We start from the raw sequence: 22,439 nt of genomic DNA on the forward strand, positions 1-22,439 counted from the left end.
TGAAAGGTCAGAAAGGACAGAAAAAAAAGCTGAATTAAGTTATACACACATCTTTAATCTGAGCAGTACTACCTCATCCTCTTTGCAAAATCCAAACAGGAAGTTGAAGAGGARGCAGAAAAGTACACATTAATAAGCAAATCTGGAATAGTATGCAGACTTYGTTCAAACTTCCACATGAAAATGAAACTTGTGTGCAGCGCTTTCTTCCTGTGACCATCAATAACCAATCACTTGGATACCAAACCTAGACTGATCTAGACCACTATCTTTCTTTTAATACTAGAATGTACAAACTTTCTCTTAAAACSTTTTTGAAAAACACACAAAACCTACAAACAAAAAAAACAAGAATGCTGTAGAACACTTCAGCAAAACCAAACTCGCTTCTCTGAAAATGCCCTTCAATTCTGAAATCRTTCTATATGTGGAACAAGACACAAATTTAGGAAACAAATAAACCAACCTCAAAACCCACAACTCTCAAGATCTAATTTAGCTAGATTTAGCAAATCATTCCACCCTGAATGCTTTCTCAGATCTTACTGCTATTTAAACATGTTGCTTTCATGCTTAAACTGCATTTCCCTCTCAGAATCAAAAGCAAACTCTGGTAAAGAAAAAAATACATGTTTTATCGAAGAATCTCACTGTAAGTTTTTCACAAAAAATTTACTTTTCCTTCAATAAGAAAAACGAACTAGATTCTTTGCAGTTATTTGACCAACAGGTAAACTGATGCCATGATACATGAAAACTGTAGCATAAGTTTCTATTTCTACAGAAATAGAAAAATTACATTTATCACAATGTTTTGACTTGGAACCTTGCTAAGGGTCAGTCTGAAAAGACTTCAGTACATATGCAAACATCCCACAGCTCATGAGGATGACTGACTCTGTCCTCTAAATACAGTGAACCAATTTCTAAACCTGAAGCAATTCTAAACTTCAAGCTTCATTTCTTCAGCAGGCTTAGTGAACATACTGTATTATGCAGGATCTAACAGAAGAGTCCCAGACGTTAGTTCACCATCCACGAATGACGGGAACAAATTTTAAAAGATCCCCTTTAAAAGTGCATTAAACGAATCCGTTTTTTAGTCTTTATTCTTAAAACTGACCATAAAAACAATCACATCCATCATCTCTTATCTGTTTCAACTGTTAGGAAACATAAATCACTTCTCTTTAATAACTTTAATTTTAAAGAATACTGACTTSCATGTATCTATGTGGTCATATGACCAAATCATATAGCAAAGTATAGATCACAAGGGAGGTTAAGGCATTTGACTGAATAAACAAACAAAAAAGTTTAACTACATTAGAGTTCTTCCAGTTACACTTCTTCTTCCACAAGCTATAAAGGTTAAGTGTATTCGAGTACTCTAAGACAAATTTTTACAAGTCATTTTAATATTAACAGTTTTTTAATAAATATTCAAGAATCATTTTTGACATGCAACATTATAAACAATACCTTCAAACTAAGCTGAAAACTGTAAAAAAGACATCTGAARCCTTAAAAATTGTGTTCAGTACATATCAAAAATACTAGTCAGTATGGAATAGTAAAGAGACAATTTTAGAAAAAAATTATTCTAACTTGCAATGAAGATGGCAAAGTTTAAYTTGTATTCACAAACTCAGTAATGCATATGTAATTCCTCTTATGCACACATGCTTGGACAGAACATCATAAAGATGCATTAATGATTTGCATGTGTACATACACAGTCATTGCTTTGCTTATAGGCACCTCATTAATCTCMCTTTTTCTGTTCTTCATAACTTTTTCAATTATTTTTTCCACTCACTGTTGCAGTATCAATGATTGTTTTCTCTCTTCCTTCAATATCTTCTTCATCTTCTTCATCGCTRAAGTCTGCAGCTGCATTTTCAAGAAACTTGAAGGTCTCTAGCAGAGAGGCAGAGTCAGTCAAGTCAGGTTTCCTAAACAACAACAATCACCATCATGAGACAAAAGAAATCACAATGAAGTCACTTTTCCAATTACCAGTCTGTTCTGTATTATTAGGTCCAACAACACATAAGACTAAAACAAGCCTACAAGTAAAAATGGAATATTAACAGGTAAAAATTCTTGTGGCTAAAGAGCAAAAAAATATACATATAATGTATTATTAGAACCAGCAAAACTATCTTATTAGAACCAACAATTATTCTTCATATATGGCTGCCATTACCAGGACAGACACTTCAATTTTTTATTCRAAAAGCATTTGAAAGCAACATTCATCTGAAGTTGCCCAAAAGCAACATCAATACTGCTATGCCATGACAGAAAGCGTCAGCAACAAGGACAWGAGTTACAGCTACCAAGCCAGGTTTCCACGTGTACATCAGGGTACAGAAAGTATTTGCTCCTGCCAGCTGGTGCTCCTCATCTTGCTGGGAAACACCAAACTCTGGATCTATCATTCATTGTTTTTAAGACATGATATGCCACCATAAGACTATAACAGGAAAACATGACTGATGACTAAATAATATTTATATTTACATTAAACAAATAGGGAAATGGATGACAATTGGGTAAAATTATGACTGTGCTGGCAGAAATTTAGGCAGTGCCTCAGAATAGGAAGCATAAGGGTTCTTATATTAACAACTAAAGTGGAAAAATGCAAGAAACAGGACTGTAACAATTATTAAAACTCTGACAAGAGTAAAAATAAAGCAGTCCTAAAATTATCTGTGTTCTTGTTTTCTACACAGAAGATGCACTTCTCCATCAACTCCTATAACATAGTGGTGAACAAAATTTATTCATTTTGAACTGCTACAATTACTTCTTTCTAAAACCTTTAGATGTTTTTTTACTTCTAGTATTTCTAGATTTTTTACGTTCTTTAGATAGCCATATAGCAGTGAAGACAAGCTTTACTGTTTTCTTACCTTTAATCAGTAGTCCGTTTTTCATAGTTCATCAATAAATGCACATCATCTTGATTCTCAGAACCACTGAAACACCAGAAGTCTCTCCCTCTCTCTTTTCAAAACTGTMCCTCTGAATTGCCTTGTGCAGTCACCCTTATTGCCAGCAAGTGCCTTGCTTCTGCTGTGACCCCTTTGAAAAGGTTCACTCAACTAACACATGTATGCAGTAAGGCCTTGTAAACTGCAAACACCTGATCATCTGTCCATCACCCAYTTATTCCAGCGTTYCATTRTAACACTTTCCAAAGGTCTGTTCCAGAAAGCATCCAAGGGCAAAAGCTTTGATGTGTAATAAGGCATGAGAAGCAGGACACTTCCTTCTTTGCAGTCTCTGCTGAAGCAGTTCTATGCCTACATGACACAATTAGCAGGAATGGCTTCTTCATAGCCCCAGTATACCTGCATTTCATTAAGACAATTTGCTACTCTCCTTTTTTTCACTTACTCACCTTTTTGGCCCCMAAAAAACTATACAGACATCACTTGCCATTAGAAATTCTGCATACACAGCAGTATAATACACCATAATGTACAGTATGTTTTCCTGGACACTTGTTTTTCTGAGATTATTTTTTCTACTTTTCCAGATCTTAACTTAGATAAGAGCAATATTAAACATGTTCCCAGTTTGACCTGTTTTCTGCAGTATTTGACCCTTGTTTCTATGACAAACCTGAAAAGACTATGTAATATTTTTATTTTTCCTTAAGGAATCACTACTTTGGCAGACTATAACACCTCATGAATMTACAGTAATATACATTTTCACAGAAATCCTACAGTACTGTTGGCTTGCTGTTTCCGACAGAAAAATCTTGATAAGAAAATCTGTAATGTTTTATTTAACTAACTTGTTGACTTTCAGCAAATTCTGAGAGTCCTCGTCTGCTTTTACTTGACTAAATCATCCAGCCACAACTGTTTTTGTTTTTTTCAGAGGTATTTTGCCATGCGAAAAACTGTCATGTAAAAACACTATGGCTGATGATCTATAAAGGCAATCAGACTATTGCTATACTCCACTAAACAGCAATGTATGAACTAATACCAAACATGGAATATAAAATTTTAATTAACAGAACTTGTTATTAAGAAATAGATATCCTGCAGATATTCTACAGATCCAAGTATTTGCWGTATTTCATATGCAGACTTGCCTCTGTACTCATTTGCTCTTAAACCCGGATCTCACACACTCAAAGTTCAAAGTGACTACCAAAACAGGTTACATCTTTTTTTGATTAACTGCTCTGATTTCAACTATCCTATTAACTATTATACATTTTAGTGGAAAGGATAAATATATATACATAATCATATATATCTGCAATTACACGGGGTAAATGGCATCTCAAGCATTGGGAAACATGGTAGCTTATTTATCATGTATTTCAAAACTCCTSCACAGTACAAAAAATGTATAGTCAGCATTGTACCACAGAAGATTTTTTTGTGCTAAGACACAAATTCCAAGAAAGAATTCTTAAGAGCCAAWAAAAAAAACAACCCAGAAGTGACAGAATTATTTAAACTATTCAAAATGTTCTACAGAAAGAAAGTTTCAAGCTGACAGGCTGCTATACTATACCTCAATAAACCAGCAGTTGAATCAAAAGTAATTTAATAATTCAGCTATTTTTCATCCTTTAACAGCATACAAGCATAATGCATTTTGGATAATACTGTCAGCATCAACACTTAGGAATAACATAAAATGCACTAAAGAAAAATGTCTGGCCTTAGCTAATTTATGCTATGTACTTTGATGGCAATTCAAAGCCTGCTTGTTTCRTTAGCTTTCCAACTGGTTAGTTTGTTTCTCTTAGGGGGTCATTCACCAAACAATATAAAAAAGCAGAAGCATCAAAAAAATATTCCAAGAGAGGGTAGTAAAACAAGTATCTTTAAATTCCATTTTAGAAAAGAAACACAGCTTGACATTTCCAGTTTTTTTTGCAGCTCAGAGTATTTTTTTAAAATCAATGGGTGAAAACAATAGAAACAAGCTCCAAAAGTGGGGACTGATACAAACTGTGGTATTACAAGCATGAGTGAGGCTAGACTAATGCAAGGTTCAGGGCCTTCCGCAAACAGAGACCAATGACCTTAAGAGGTCTCAAAAAGACAATTCCTATTTTCTGGACTGTTGATATGTTGTGGGTTAAAATTCTTTTAACCCACAACATAATATCACACCATATGTAAGGGAGAACACAATTTTCAAAGTGCCAAAACTTAGGTGTGGCTTTTTTTTCCTGCCCAATCATAGTATCTAAAGATAGATATTCTTCTCAGCTGGGGAAGAATAAACCAGAAACCCCAGACAGCAGGAGAAGCTACAGCACCTGCCAAAGCAGAGAGCACGGAGCAGCCAGACTGTGGCAGAGTGTCCTCAACCCTGTGCTCCTCAGCTGTTTGCTCTTCATCTCCCACTGCTCCTTCCTCAGTTGTACTCTGCAACAGCACTCTTGCATGGTTTTCTTTCCAGCAGCTATCTTTGCCTCCCTTCCTTGAGGTCTCATCCTAGTTGACTCAGCACTTCCTAACCAGTCAATCCAACTAAAATAATTTAACCAATATCACATCTTCTATCAGACACTGTTAACTCTGTCCATTACATCCTTCTTTCCAGTAGCCTTATCCAGATAGACAGGAAATTCTTTGGGGCAGAGAGATTACCCTGTGACTCCTGCCTGCACTCAATTAGGTACAACAGGACTAACTGCTTCTCATGAACATAACAATAAGTACTTCCAGAAGGTAAGTATAGCTAGAGTAATGCTGCTGGGGTTTCCATCTTACAACAACAGATGGGCAATGCACAGATTTTGTGAATATCACTCATGAAACAGGGAACTTCTGACTCCCAAAGATGAATCTTTTCTGTTTAAAACACAAAATTCTTATTATGAATGGGATGGTAACTGAAGTACTTACCTCACTTAAAGCAACATAAAAATGCAATCATGTGAGTATATTYCTCATCAGGAGAAGCTGCCAGAATTTTGTGCAGCTGTGATGGCTATGAAAATCTGATCCCAATTTGTAKTTTACAGACCATTCAATTATTCGGATTTGTGTTAACCCCTTGGCCCCTTTAAGACTAAGAATTATAATGCCTTCCCATGAAATCTAAATAATATGACTTGTGGATATTCCACATGCACTATTTAAATAAAGCAAACAWCACTTTTGCTAGGGCTCTGCAGGCTATAATATCAACCCTTCATTTTCTGCCCAACAGTAACATGTCTCAAGACAAGTATAYTGTGTAAAAATCCTGTTGGGTCTGACACTGAAATATTAGCAGCTTTACAAAATATATAGCTGAGACTGAACGTACTTGCTTTCAACATTTAATATTCATGRTCTTACCGCAAATCCTGTTTCTTAGTGAGTGAAATGCAGAAGCCATAACTACAGGCAAGGTGAAGCTGTTTTGTGGAAACTAAACSAACACATTGATGATACCTTTCCTGCTCCCAGCACAATCCAGAACATTTCACRCTGCAAAGTCAAGTTTAACTTAGACTAAACTCATACTGCAGACATGCATTTTCTTTGTAACTAGCACAACCTATATTTCTATTATTACCTTCTCCTTTGTTGATAATGATGCTGTAAAGTCTGGGGTCATGTCCAAGGAGAGTCTCATACACTTCTCACATGAGCTGCCCAACCACAAGGCCACTAACTGCCTTGGTCCTACTCACAGCCTCAAAAGAAAAAGCAGAGGCCTTTCTTTGTTTGTTTATTTTATCCAAGACATACACAAGTCATCTTAAATGAAACCAGGATTTTATTGATAAATTCAGAAGCAGGAAGAAATACCACAATGAAGTTAAATAAATACAAGTTCAGCTTAGGCTGAGAAATGTTCCTGGGAGCTTGTACAGAAAAGAACCCGKTGTGACCCAGCATTCAGAGCTGTTCTACCATACTTTCTTAAGCCATTTTCTTTGGTTCAGTTTCCTACTACCATCAAAACAGCTACTGCATGTCTTCATAAGTTTTATTAATTCCCCACAGAATTTAGTTGTCAGATGTTTTAGAACAGTCTTTTCAATGTGGCTAGTTAAATTCAATTGAACTGTACTCATTAAATAAAATGCATGCAAATTCAATGAGGACTGTCTTTAAGAACAGCTCATAACATGTTCAACACTGTGTAAATCTTTCATAATGCAGCACAGAAAATATCAAAATAATTTATAAAACTACAGAACACTTAAAATCATCAAAATTTACACACAATGAACACAGGGCACACTAAACAGTCTGTCATAACTCTTTGAAATCTCCTATGAATTCACACCACACAATGCAAGAGCTAGTGCAATATGTAGTACAACTGGTAAGCAACACTTACAAAATGGTTTGCATGTAAATTGGAATCGTAAAGGAATGACATTAAAAAAGCAAAGGCCACTTCTCTTGCCAAATCTAATCAGGTAATTATATCAAACAAATAAAYTTTATAAAGAACAAAAAACTTATCTTAATATTTGAAGTACCAGAACAACTTTTGTAAGTTATTTCTCCATTCATCTCACCTCTCTTTGCTTCTCTCTCCAACTGCACAACTTCTGTCTCTTTGTCCCTATTCTTTCTGTGAGTCTTATGTGACATTTCCAAGAAGCATCTCTCAAAGCTATTAAGTCACAGAACTGTGCCAATTAAAAGTGAGGTCCACTCGTACTTATTTCTTCACAAAAACCTTTCAATTAATCTACTTTTCTTTTTCTTTTCTGCTTTAGTGCATCTGTTGAAAGTGTCCAGACCTGGCCTAAGTCAGGTACCTTTGAAACGCCTGTTAAGTCACTGCAAGATGGAGGCAGGGAGAAACAGGAAAAAGGTGGAAAAAAAAATCCAAATTCCCTTTACTGGTGTGTTTTTTTTTTCTTTTTTTTTTTGTAATTCAACATATATTTGCATACTATTTTGGAAATCTTTTTGATGGCAGATATTACCTGAGGTTTATAAATTCAGAGATAATTTCCCAAAGAAACCATTTTATAAGCTAGCCAACAAACAACATTCATCAGCCAGTATGCAGCATTGTCATTACTTTGGCCAGTGTTAATAGGATTTAGAGATGCAAAAGAATTATTAAAGTCCTCTGGTATACAAAGCTGTTCATTCACTGAAGTGTCAGCTGGAATGATTTGTTGTATATCAGAAAGATAAGGTTTTCAAAATGTTTAATTATTGAAAAGAACTTCTGATTTGCTCTCAAATGCTGAGGTTTGATGCTTTTTGCTCATGTAAAGTATAAACAGTGGAAGCCGTTTGCAGCTCAATAGGAAAAAAAGCAACAGATCAGTTCCACAGAGAGAGTGATAAATCACTCAGGACCATTTTTCTTTAAGAAGTTTCTACTGGCTATTTATAGTTCTGCTAATCAAACCCTTAGCAAGAACTAGCCTATACTGTTTTTATATATAGACATTCACATATATGCATATATATACACATTTCTTTGCTATATACTCATTCCTTTCCAGTTTTATTCCTTTATTATATTTGCTTCCACTCATACCAAATAGTAGTCAAATACACACCTTCACAAAGGTAAACTAATTTGACTCTTTAGATTTCAATCAGAAAAGATAAAGTTACTGAAAATGAGGTAATAAGTGAGCTAAAGATACTTAAGTACTTTCATGTTTCAAGGCTACTAGTGACATTTGCAGGCAGCTTTCATTTCTGTTTCATTTTGTTGGGGGAAAGCACCCATTCTTCTCACTGAAAGTGTTAGGAATTTAAACCATTATTATGAGGTTATTATTTTAGTATCTATTTTTGAGTCCAGTCATGCCAAGTGATACTTATCTTATGTAATGCAAGTGAGCTGATTGAAGAAACTGAAAACTGATTCCCTTTTAAATTCCATGAAATAAGTGMAAACGGGACTATATCTAGCTCACGTAATCATATTAACAATTCATTTACGCATTCAAAATCTTGCAGGGTGCATTCAAAATCCACATGATGTCTTGAGTGCTAAAGTTTTCAAGAGGATCTGTACATCAGCAAATAAATAGGCAATGTAAGAATATAAGATTGGCCATGGRTGCAGCAGCTAGTAACACAAAGTTTGAGACTACTTCACCTAAGAATGAAGAGAAACTGATTTGGCTTAAAAGAGAGCCAGACAATAGTAGTTTGTTCATCACCCTATCAAAGAAAGGGGAACTTCTCTGATGTAATTACGATCATTTAAGATAGACAAAACCAAGCTGAGAGGCATGAGGRGCCAGACAGTAATTTTCTAAAATAACTAGAGCATAGCAGAATTCAAATTACATATTCTCTGCTGCAAATAAATATTACTGTATTAAGTATTTGCACTACAYTAACCATTATATGCTTCTGTATACCAAAGCAAGCAGCACCAACTTCACAATAAACACCCCAAACATTCTCACCAGCCTTTTCCATGAAAAGGCTCGACTTAATGTTGGTATCCCAGCACTGTGTCCAAATCTCAGTTGTTGAAATAGTTATAAAAGACAGACAAGATGATATAACTCATGTAAAAGGCAAATTCTGGTATAACAARCAACTTAAAAATCTGTAAAAGCTATAGTAGCTGAACAGGGGGAAAATATTCTCCCTATCCACCACAAAGTATACACTTCACACATCCCTGAGGTCAGAGGAAAAATGCCAGAACTTGTCTTCAAAACAATCAAAGGCATTTAAAAAAAATTGAAAATAATAAAACTGTGGGTTTCCACTGTGCTCAGAAGTAGTTAGAGCTACAGTCAGAGGTATTTGTGAAGGAGGCTGAATAGCACCACTATGCAAAGATTAACATGGTTACACAAAAACTGTGATAAAATTGGACTGTGTTGAAAAGTAGATCAGCTMTTCCATTCTTTGCCTGGATTTTTTTGCAATACTAATTTATTTTGTTCTCCCCCATCTTCATTTCACTAAGAAAGTACTGGTTGACTATCAAAAAAATAATGAAAACATAAAGCAAGTTTTGYTTCCTATTTCCATTACCCCATCTCTCCCCTCAAAGAGATAACCATATCACAGCATAAAAGCATCAAATACAATCTTTTTCCTTTCTTCGAAATTTATCACAAGTGTTCAGTTGTACAGAAGGCAGTTGAGCCAATCTGTTCTTTCTGCAATTTACACTGCTATATGGAAAAATCTTTAAGGAAACTAAAAGCTAGTGTGCCTTCCATTTTCCTATTCTGGAAATGCATTATTAAATCAGTATTTCTTCCGGTTTTTGACTGTACCATTTTCCCCTCTATTGTACACTATCTTCATCACATTAACTCACATTCTTTCTAAACTCCTATTGATCTGTCGTCATAATTTCTCATCCACAGTTTCTCTTTACTCCAGTCCTGTACTCCACTTCTTGCATTTTTCAGACTGTGTAAACATTTTTCTAAAACTCAGACTTAAAATCCAGATTCAGTGCATATGTATTATGCAGTATTTCCAAGATCAAACAAATCAAACATGCTACAAGTTGTCTTTTYTCACTTTAACAGAGGAGTATTCCTTGTTAAATTACATCCATTTTCATTCATTACTTCTTGCCCAGTGCTCTGCTCTTCAAATGCGACTAAAACATCTTCAGCTTGACCAGTGTCCTCAGACTTGGTAGCAGATATCAATGTTCATTATACATTTTGAACCACAAAATCTGCCAAACTGCACTGGTTTGAGCAGTTCACAGGCTTCCTTGGCGACAGCTTTCTCCTACAAAGAGTTTCACTGTCCCCATACAGTAACAGAGAGTCTTCAGTCTGCATTCTAGTTTGCAACTGCCCCAATGTCTCATGGTCCTGGCAAACACGCCCATATGTCCTTAAACTTCCTGGAATTGCACTAAGGTTTTGTTTGGTTTCTTGTTCTTCCAATTTCTCACCACAACTTTCCTCTTCTACAGCTATCAAACAGCAGACACTYGTTCATTGCACTCCATCCAACTGTACAAATTTGCTGTAGCCCAAATCCATTTGTTTTACATGCAGACAAGGAATAACAAGAGGTTGCTCAAGGAACTACCAATCCTTTTGCCATCACAGTAAGCACCTAGCACTGGTGAGGTTGTTTCAAAGGATTCACCTTCCTCAACTGCCAGAATTTAGCTGAGTCACCTAAATTTTTCCTACTTCTGCCAACCAGGTAGGAAAATGYTGAATTAGGTTTTCAAATACTCACTAAAAATTTCAATTGATTTCAAGAGCCACATCCATGTGCCTGAGATCTTAGTTGTCTATTCAATGCTACATTTTTCAAAGATAAGCTGTTCTATATAAGCTGAGGTAATGCTGGCATCACGTGAGGCAGGTAACAGGTAAATACRAGCTTATTTCTGATTTTGCATCTACCATAAAGCTGCACTTTGAAATCTCAGAAGCAAGTAATGATGCAGTTGGAAGGAGTTGAACAGTGCCACATGTCAYAGAAACAGTGAGGCGTAACATTTTACAGTATCTGGTAGCACAAGATGAAATAGCTGTTAAATAACAGGCAGTCTTTGTCAGGAAGCAAGCCTGGATGCTTCCTGAAAGGAAAATTGAAAGAGGTGGCCTGAAAGTGTGATTGAAGCACCCAGAATAATCACAGCATTGAGAGATAGTCCTGTACTTAGATTGATCAAGGAATTCTAGTAAAATCCTGAACTTTTCCTTCCAGTGAGGAAGATCTCAGGGGACATCCAGAAACTCAAAATCACCTATGAAGACTGATGTGACCATGGTGAACAAGAACCCTGGAAAAATTTTCCACTGTAAAACCCTGGGGTACCTTCTTGTTCATTATGTCATCAAAACACTTCCCCAAGCTCTGTAACGCAGTCTGCCATCTCATGCATCACAGTCAAGATAAGAGAAGTTTTTCAAAGTGTACAACCTGACCAGCCTTGCAGCTGAGAAGTCTGCACAGCCATAGTGAAATGGAAATAATTTTTTCCATCAGTGAACATGCTCAGCCACAGGGTAAACTACAAAGTGTTAAACCTAATGTCAAATCTACCCCAAAACCAAGCAGATACATAAGAAATGCAAATATCTCCAAAACTGCTATATCAAAACCACTGTCCCAGTACTTCATCCGTCAGGTAACTACTTCATACATATATCCACCTGTTTCAAAACTATGTAAATACATATAAAGTTTGAAGTGTAAGAGGAGAAGCTTTACTTACACACTTCCCCTAAGAAGTGACCCCTTCATGAGGAATCAAACCAAAACKGTTATCACAAGCTATCAAGCATTCCTTGTTCTTCAAAACAAAGCTGCTGTACATAAACAACATGACTTGGCGACTATGTAGCAACACAATATATTTTAGTAGCTTGCAGGTTTTCTCACACATTCAAATTTTCCATGTCRCAGCACTGCATTTAATTACATAACAATGAACTTCTGCCCTTATGTAACTTGTTGGCCTGAAGTTGGTACAGCTATCAGGTGGGTATAAATGAAATTTTACAAATGTTTTTTAGAAGACAAGATGTGTCATATAACCATATTAGACCTTTAGAAAACAAAGGTCTTGAATTTTGCCACATGAGTATAGAAAAGGAATAAAGAGTAAGAATCTCTAAGGAAAGCTGTGCCACCCCTGGGAATCAGCCACCTCATCTATTGTTACTACTATTCTGGCCATTATTTTTCCAGTTTTGCAACTACAATATCTTAAACAAGAACAAACATTGTTTTCCTGAAGCCTTTACAGTTATGTTTAACTTATTTTTTTTCTTTTTAAACTCTGCACGGAAAAGAGAAGAAAATGGAAGAAAGTCTCTTAAGCTTCAATATTACTTAAGAGAAAAAGTAAGAACAAGCCTTTTACTGTCTTTGTCTGACTTTCCATAGTATTAGAAATACTAAAACACAGAAATTACAACCTTACATTTAAATCACATTTACATATGTCTACTAATTAGTAGAAAACCAGAAACTTAGAGGACTCTGAATGTAAGGAGTGACTTTCTTTTTCAGATCTAGCCAAAAAAATCCTTCTCCTGTATATATCATGTCATAGTCAGCACAGACCAGAAGAGCCAGCCTGTATGTAACCTACACAGTAAAGCTTCCAGCAATACAAACAAACCATTAACTTGAAACAACGCTGACTTCTCACACTTAGCAATCATATCACAGAAGAGGCTTGATTTGAATTAGTGCTGCCATCCACCTAAAAAAAATCACTATAGAGCTTTTAAGATGTGAATCTAAAGAATTACTTTCATACTTATTGCTTAATATAATACGTTAGAATTGGTCTAATCTCGAACTAGAAAAAAATCCTGGAAATTTCTCAATAAACAAAAATTTTGTTAAAGACCACTAACTACATTTATGCAGAAAGATAAGAAAGTCATCTTGATGCTTACCCAATCATTGCGTTTTCTTTAATCTGGCCCTCTGTGCCATTTACCATTGGCTCTTGATTTCTGTTTTCTTTTTCTGAAGCATCACTTGAGAGGCCCAATAAAGCTCGCACTCGTTTTGATTTCACATCCAATATCGTGTCGGTGTAGCCCACTTCCTGTAGATACCTGAAGGAAGAGAACTCATGCTAATCTTCTATGCACATCTCACTCCCACAATACATTAAATGCAAACTTCTCCCTAAACACATCCTCAACCCCTTATCTTAGCAAACTATGGTGCTGAGCTAGTGAAATGTGCTTGTAAATCATCCTGTACCAGCTGCAGAGGGATCGCCTCTTGCAGTACCAGCCTCTACAGTCACTGAGAAAAAAAAAAATCAGAGAGCCTAGCAGTCAGAGGTTATACAATACGTTATTCATTCATTTACTAAAATGAATGGAAAAGCACWTTCACATAAAATATTTACAAATGCTTTATAAAAATCACCACAGTTGCATGCACAGCCATGGTCACTTTATTCTTTGGCACATGGAAACTAGATACAAGAAGTATCAAATATGTTCCTTATGTAAACATTATTAGAAGCCTAGAAAACAGGGAATAAAAACAAAATTCTGTAGCTGTGGCTATTATAAGAGTTGCTATTTATGATTGACTAGGCTCGATAAAATGTTTGTCTTGCCCTTCCGTTATTCTGCAATGGATCTGCAAAATATGAATTTGTCTTCCATAAAAAGACTGAGCAGCAAAAATCCATGTATGAAAACCTCAAGGTTTAAAGTTGGCTCTWTAGCTTTAAAGTTGGTTCTTTTATCAATATGCCATGTTGCCCTTGAGAGGAATAGGATGGAAATGACAATTTTACAAAGTAAAAATTGGTTGTGTCCTTCCCTCTAGAACATAGAGTTAATAGCACTGAACTGATTAAATGGTCAATACTCTAGACAACGCTAAAGAAGGGAAYTGTTATTTTACAGTGACAGCTGTTACAAATCAGAGACACACACTTTTCCTGCAAGAACATTGTCCTCCCATTATTTAACAATATCATTCACATAACCACGTTAGGAGAGAAGTAGGGATTGTTGGCTATAGAAAAATCATACAAGTCATTTATGCAAAACAGAGACTGTCAATAATATGCACTCTATATTCAGCACTGTCACCCTATCATGAATTGCACTGAGRAGGAATGACCAGTCTTCAAAATCACTGATCCAAGTCAAGACCACTTCACTTATATTTATTCAACATGCATTCAAAGACTTGAGGTCCAGCAAAAGTACAAGCCATCCAACAAATTTAACTTTTGTAGAATTCCTTGGAAAAAGGCCCTTTAATATAAGCTCCAGACTCCCCTTACTGTCTCAGTCCCCTCTCATTTAATCCTCTGTAAAATACTAAATACCTTGAAAATTAATTTAGTTACTATGATCACAATTTTAAAATTAATTTTGATTAACAGATATTTGTTTCATTGARATGAACAGAGAATTAGAAAACATCTAGCTTAACCTCCTGGATGTTTGGCCTTTTCTGCAACTCAAGCAAGCCAAAATAAAACTTTTCCTTCTCCAATGCTAGCATTTTTTATTTTACACAGCTCTTAGCAGAATTACTTGTGTTTTTTAACTGCAAAGTGTCGTGACCCACTGTTCCCCCAAGCAGACTGTTTGATTATACTCAGTGAAAGAAAACTAGATGAGATCAGGTTTTTGTAACTTGACAAGTCTTCTCATCTGTAATTATGAAACACTAATTTTTTTTTAAATCCAAAAGTATTGCAGGAGCTCAATGAACTTCATTAGAAAGCTAACTTTTTTTTCAAAAAATATAACTGAAAAAAAAATCAAATACCATCACAATCACATTTCATTAGTAGATTCTTTGCATTCAGTATTTGAGTCCTTTTTTCAACACTTACTGTCTTAACAGCTGTCGTCCTTGTTTCCATATTAGCTGACTGTTCTGTTGTGGCTGAATCTCTGTCTCATTCCCTTCATCTGAAAAATATTATTTTATTACATATCTTTCCTTTTGCACATAAAAGAYGTCTATCCACTTGAAAAAACAAATGTGATCTGCCTTAAAACTATTAGGAATGGTTTAATAACAAAATTCCAAGTGCCAATAATGAAGGGAGAAAAGAAATGCACATAGCACATAACTGTAGCATGATATACACAGAAAGATTTCCAGGTAAATCCTATGCTGTGAGAGCAAGTTCCACCAGCCCTAACTCCTAACTAGTCCTACTCTATGAGAGCAAGTTCCTAACTCATTTAGGGGCACATAATGATAGACAGTCTTCAATCCCATTTTTGCTTTACCCTTCCAATATAATTGCTGCTCACATTAAGTTTGAATACAAGTATCTTTAACTGCTAACAATATCAAATGGAACTGCAGCATGAAATTGATTTACAACCTCCCAATTTCCTTAATATTTGACAGTTCAACATAAATCAACAGATCTACTCACATCAACTTTATTGTTATTTGTATTAGTTTTTTAATAAAAAACAATGAGGATTATCTGTTTATTTCTTAACCTGAAAAGTTTTTGAAAAATAATCACATTTTCCCCAACCATAAATTTGTATCCAAATGTTACTACTCCAGGAAAATCTACCAAAAAAAATCATGTGGCTGTTCTCCTAAGAAAGCTATCAGAATGCTGGCAACAACARCTACATGTTTATTCCATATATAGCTTCATAGCACATGATGGTGGGGTTTTTTTTCCTCTCCTCAGAAGATATGCATATGCTTCCCAAGATAAAAGATCTTGCTTTATTATCTATGAAAGCCTATACAAAACTTAAAAACCTTGTGGTCCAACCACTGAAGGATGAGCAAACTTCCTGTGTAAACAAAAATTAAGAACCAGAAAAACCTGTGGTATAATCCTATGAGTAACTTGATTTTGATGTGTCAAAGCTATTACTCTCATCAGGAAGTAATTTACTTTAAACAGCTTAATTAATACTACACAAAAAATCCACCACCACCTACCCAAAGAAGCCACCAAAGACTAATCAGAATTCACAYGCAAGGAGAGCCATAAATTTTAGCCAACACACAAATCTATTTAATAGCAACCACAGAAAAAAATCAAATGCACAATCATTTTCCAGTGACAACTGGAAACAGCTGGATTCAATGCACAGCTACCAAAGCACAGWCTATAATTATTAAAACATGGCTGAGGTAGATCGGCCTGAAAATTCCTTTTGAAAGCAAAGACCTATCTTCTGAAGGCACTGTTAAGTATATACACAAGCAACAATTTCTTGTGCTTAGTCTCCTCAAAAATGATGACCACTAGCAGTAGCAATGGTTTGCATATAAGAACAAAGTGACTTGCATTATGAGCAAATTATTGCAGAGGATATAGTATGAATAGTATAAACAATTAAACAATATAAATAAGATTTTTTTTAAAAAGGTATCCCTTTACCAGGAGATTGAACTTTTTCTTCTAATTTGTGTTAGAGTCCCCAAGAGATCAYAAAGAAAACAAACAACAAAGACCCACCCACATGGAAGAGCTACTACCAATATTTCCACTTTTTTTCACAACTGGGCAGGAAAAACAGGGTCAGGGTGAGGGGAATACATGGACAGAGACACAATCAAGTATCTATCAAAGGCAACTTCAAAAGAGCATTAAAACAAAGTTTCTGTTTTAAGTCATCAGTCCAGATTTGGTATAGAACAAAAATATACATTTTTGATAGCTACATATATAGAATACAATGGGATAAWTTAGGATAATGGAATTTTAACTAAAGTATTTCCACAATGTTGACTTTGCAGAAGTAATGTACAGGCTAGAGCTCTGCTGGACAAGTCAGGCCTCGCACTACAGTCCTCAGCTGGAAACTGGAGCAACATGCTACAGCTGCATCTTGAGATATTATGAGAAAAACCCACGGCTGTCTAGAATTGTGGTATGATCAGGACAAAGTTTTCTAATGGTCCAGATACAGATTGATGTCTTCCACTTAGCAGCACCAAATTAAATATTTCATCAGTTACGGAAATAACCTTGACAATGCCATGAAATAAAACTTCTCAAAAATTCATTAAAAACTTGGACAACAAAAACGTAGTGTAAAGCATTATTAGTTGGTGTGAGGTTGGATTTTTTGTTTGTTTGAGGATTTTTTAATGATCTTTTAAACCCAATGAGGTAAGAAATTACCATGACAATCAACYAGACCATCCCCTCCACAAACCAAGTGACAGAGCTGTAATCCGCAGACTTTCTATGTTCTTCCTGTACATATAGGTGGTTCCAATTTCAATGCAGCAGGAACATCAAGACACTGAGATACAAAAAATATCACCTACTACTTTTTTCAATGGCTTGACTAGCCAGATCTCTGTACCTTGTTGGTTTTTTTTTTTGCCCATGGGGAAAGGACAGGGAGATAAAGGGATAAAAGGAAGTGATTGAAATTCTTAATTTCTCCAGTTCAATGCTAAAATCTATTTGTGTGAAGTAGGAGATGAAAACAAACCAGATTTCCAGAGACCAAGGCAAAGAATGGCTGTCCTCTTACAGCATTACACTGAAATTAACTGAATGCATCTCCAATGATCATCTGAGTTCTGCAAATAAATCCCTCATTCAAAAACTCTCACTTATTTCTAATAAGCAATTAATTTTTTTTTCTGGAATACCACTGAGTTAATTGAACAAAAAATTAATTATGTACTATACAATTCATTCAGAAAATCACCCACAGAAAAAAGGATTCTATTGCTATAAATCTAGTATCATCCTGTTGTAAAATATCCATACACATTACTAAGAGACAGAAAAACTACTCTTTCCAAGAGCAGTTTGCTCATTCGGATTTAGATTTTTTAAAATCTAAACTAACTTGATTTATTAATAGACTCTTTTAGAACAYCAGCATATATTTTTAATTGTACAAGAATAAAATATAGGCTTTATTAATTATGTCTATTCTCACTGTTCCATTAAGGGACTCGTCAATACTATCAATTCAGCTTTTGCACAAACCACAGTCAAGCCTTTATGCCAGCAATGAACTCATTCTTAATAAATTCTTACCAGAATCATAGTTCGGTGGCTTCATATCTCCCTGATTCAATTCTGTGCCATATTTTAATTTGTGGTATTTAGCCCTGAAAGAAAAGGAAACAAAATACCAAAACAAAACAAAARAAGAAAAAAACTATTAGTACATTTAAAGTTATCTCTAAACACATATATGTCACCTGTTTTCACTCGTAAAGCCACTCCTTTCTTCTAGGCTAGGAACAAAGGAAAACAAATAATTTTACCAGGACTTCAGGTATGTAATTTTATTTTTTTTTCCCAAGGTTTACATGTAATTGCATAGCAAATATTGAGGAAACACACAGAGCAGCTGACTGCAGATTTTACTAGATATTCGTGCCACAGAAAAGCTTCCTTCCCTGTGGACATGAGCTTCTCTTCTGCTTCTCTTCCCAACCCCCCAGTCTTTCCTTTCTAGCCATCACWATGAAACATTTTTACTACCCATGTCAGTTCACTGCCATCTACTTCATATTTCGTCACTCCATTAAGCAATCTTTAGTTTTATTCTTCGAAATGCTGTGCTTTCCAAAAGCAGCAGGTCCTCAGTTAGAACTATTCTAAAAGAGACTTGGCAATGACAGCTCATCTACACCAGTTTCTCTCAAAGCTGCTAGATCTGCCACTTGACCAAGTGCAAAAATGGAGACTTTGTTCCAAAAATATTTAGCCTTCAGGTCTAATGTAATAAGCCCCACAAAGCATGCCATACAACGACAAAAAGAGTTGCTACCAAAAAAAGGGAAATGCTTTTTAATTTGAAAAGCCTCATCCTAAAGACTCAGTATGTACAGACTTTTAAACACACATAATAACACCGCAGTAGTACAGTAGTAAAAATRCACATGAAAGTTATTCAAGATTCATTAGAGTAGTCTTATAACACAGCAACAGAGAAAGGCAAAGTGAGCCTTTACCAGTTTTGCAATGTTCCCTCCTTCTCTCACACTCACTATAATTCTGTAAGTACAAAATTGCAAGTTTTAGACATCCATAACTGGGCAGAAGAGTGACACCTATGCTAGTTTCTATCCTGAACAAAAGGCTGAGAACAACTCAGGAAATGCTGAGTGTGCAGCCTGGCAGTAGTGGGACAGTCAAGCAGCACACACGTACATACAGTTCAAGTGCAAACGTACAAAGCCAAGTGCAGGGCAGCAAGAAACAGGCTGCAAAAGACCAAAAAAAAATAAACCTCTCACATGCACTAACATGAAAATGAGTTTCATTAGCTCCATTAGTCACAAGGGAGCTCTTACACTTAAAATTTGTTTTGAAAAAAATTAATGGCTTTGACACTTTGTAACTGTATGAAGCAAGTCTCACTAAGCTCCAATGACTCTATCAAGCAGGGCTGTAAGAAAGTGTTTTCAAGTTACCTACACCTCTTGATTGCTTCTTAAACACACCTACACCTCCTGATTGATTCTTAAACATCTTCATTATATTACTGGTGGGTTTTTGCCGTTTCCTATTTGATCAAGAAAGCTCATTACTTCTAACAAAATAATGCTGAAGAATGCTTGATAGTTCCTATGCTTCAATATCAGTACTAGCTTCTTACTAATCCAGCTGTGTTTTAATTATAATAAACATTTAATTATGAGAAGGGTAAGTGAAGAGTGAAGAAGTGCCTCTTAGGCATAGCAACATCGACAGATGAAGGAACAAACTCTCAAGAGCCAGAGCACTAAGCTCTAACTCAGCTGAGCAGCAATCAGCAAAGAAAGGAGAAAGGATGTGCTTGAAATGTATTAACAGCAATAGATGAAAGTTAAACATTTTGGTCGGTACAGAAAAGAATAACCGAGAGTGGAACAAAATTAAAGCTGAATGCTCAATCAAAATATTTATCTTTCCTTTCCCAACTATCCTTTTCTTACATGTTACCCTGGTAAAACAACCGCATTTCATCATTGTTAAATTTTGATGCTATGTATACTTTTCCCCCCACCATCACTAACAAAAATCAATGATTAATCAAAAATTAAGAAATCCTCCACTCTGTCACCAACCTACCTTACCAACTTTAAACACTACAATTYTTACTGCAGTCATGAATTCAAATGACCTGAATGCGTAATCCATTTTGATTTATCTTATCAGAAGTGAACAAATATTAATACTCCGCTTTAATCTGTATTACTGGTATATGCTGTGTTCTACTTCATTCCTCCAAATAATTTCAGAGTAAAGTTAGTTTTGCAGCAGTTGACATTTGTTTTTAGGTCATGGGTCTTATACAAAGTTCCGTTACACTCCATGCATTCACTAATTTTCTTATCTGATTTTGTTAATAATTTCCAGTAAAATGTTTGCTGGGTTCACTGAAAGGATCATTTTTRCAGCTTTCCTGTTCCTCAGATCTCCCATGTTCTCCAAAATCCATCTTCCAAATATTCAGCCTGCAGTTTTTAAACTTCTCAGTCTATCTATTCAATCTTCTAAATCCATGTTCGTTCATTTTTTAAGATCCTTCCCTCTTAAATTAACAGTAATAGTCTTCTTTCTTCTTACTGAAGTTTTCCCCACTCATCAAAACCATAAAATAATTTCAGCAAGATGAGATTATTCATCCTATATCCATTTTAAACCATTAGTACCATTTGTGAATGGCTCCACCTCATAATGCAACGGCTTTTAAAGCTTTTGTCGCTATTCTTTACTTCAAGAGGATAATGTAGATTACATGGTCTTGTATACCACTGGCCCTTAGATTTACTTTAGGTCCAAGATGGACTAAGATTTCATCTTTTAGAGGACCTAATGTTTTATATCACAGGCAGAGACCAATAGCACAACCGAAAAGGCAGAAGAACCACATTCTAACAAAGAGGCAATTGAAGAGATGAAAATCCCAAAATGTAATTCTTATTTTCAATATTGTTGGCAAACTTAAAAACAAAATTATATAGAGCCCTGACTGCACAAAATGACAAAAAAAAACCCCAGTGCTATACTCAAACCTGAATTAAGATCAATTAGTATAAATTCAGGTCTCTGAGCAAGACACAGTTAGACTTGAAACAGAAACACAAGTATCATGCCAGAGAAAGTGACCCAGTGAATTCATCTTCTGACGTGGTCTGCTATGTACTAAAGTTCAGAAAAATATTACAAAAAAAACCCTGTAAAATCAATATAGACTGCCAATAGGCCATCTAGGAAACATCCACACTTCTTCAGGCAGTATGTATGAGATTTACTATTAGATATGTTTTTATGATACAGCTGAAAACATCATAGGTATGAAAGACAATCTTCTTTCTAAAGTGCACTAAGACCTGAACACCRTAATTCAGACTTCAAGACTAGAACGAAGTCTGCAATTTAAGCCTATGAAACTTTTCACAAAATAACCYTTAAATCTTTTCTACAGAAATTCTAAATATAACTTATGCCATTAGCGCATTTTAATTTAATCTATTTCTACAATGACAGAACATCTCCTGCCCACCTCTCATGCGTAATTTCTTCACTTTTTCATAAATCACATGGTCCACCTATTAACAGCTTTCAACTTGCCTTCTGCAGTTCACACTGAACTCTAGTTCACGCACCCTAGTAGTGCAATACTATAATAGGAAAACGGAAAGAAAGTATTTTTTGTGTAAAAAAGTATAAAGTAAAATGGAAGTTTCTTCAATTGTTGTATCATCTGGTCAAAAACAAGGACAGTGGTTTGGGGGCAGGGGAGAAAAAGAAACTAATTTCAAAGACTTACTATCTGAAACTTGTTCAACCGGAATGATTCACCCTCTGTTTCTGAAAACCACATATATATTATTAACAGTATGCAGAGACAGAAAAATTACTTGAAAATAACTACCTGAAGGATATAACTTCACAGAATGTATTTTCTATCTGAAAACTAGCCTTCCAGTTGTTTGGATGAAAGCTATTTTAGGACTATGAAACTATGTTCCTGGGTAGATGCCCTTACTCAGACAAGTATGAATATTACCACTGCTTTGGCTTTTGACCTTCATTACACAATTCTC

The 22,439-nt window shown here is 35.4% G+C and overlaps 1 protein-coding gene across 3 annotated transcripts in view; it reads right to left on the reverse strand.

Moving 5' to 3' along the window:
* The window catches only part of STRN (striatin), a 64,091-nt gene that overhangs the window by 25,121 nt on the left and 16,531 nt on the right, over positions 1-22,439 (reverse strand). For all 3 annotated transcript variants that reach the window (XM_057389785.1, XM_057389784.1, XM_057389782.1), the window contains exons 3-6: positions 18,430-18,503; positions 15,268-15,346; positions 13,343-13,507; positions 1,820-1,955 (exon numbers count right to left, since the gene is read on the reverse strand). In XM_057389785.1, the coding sequence (XP_057245768.1) occupies positions 1,820-1,955; positions 13,343-13,507; positions 15,268-15,346; positions 18,430-18,503 (454 nt within the window). The remainder of the gene's footprint in view (positions 1-1,819; positions 1,956-13,342; positions 13,508-15,267; positions 15,347-18,429; positions 18,504-22,439) is intronic.

The sequence above is a fragment of the Malurus melanocephalus genome, unplaced genomic scaffold (assembly GCF_030028575.1).
Source record: "Malurus melanocephalus ecotype Western Australia unplaced genomic scaffold, MMel_1.1 scaffold_19, whole genome shotgun sequence".
In the NCBI taxonomy this organism is placed as follows: Eukaryota; Metazoa; Chordata; class Aves; order Passeriformes; family Maluridae; genus Malurus; species Malurus melanocephalus.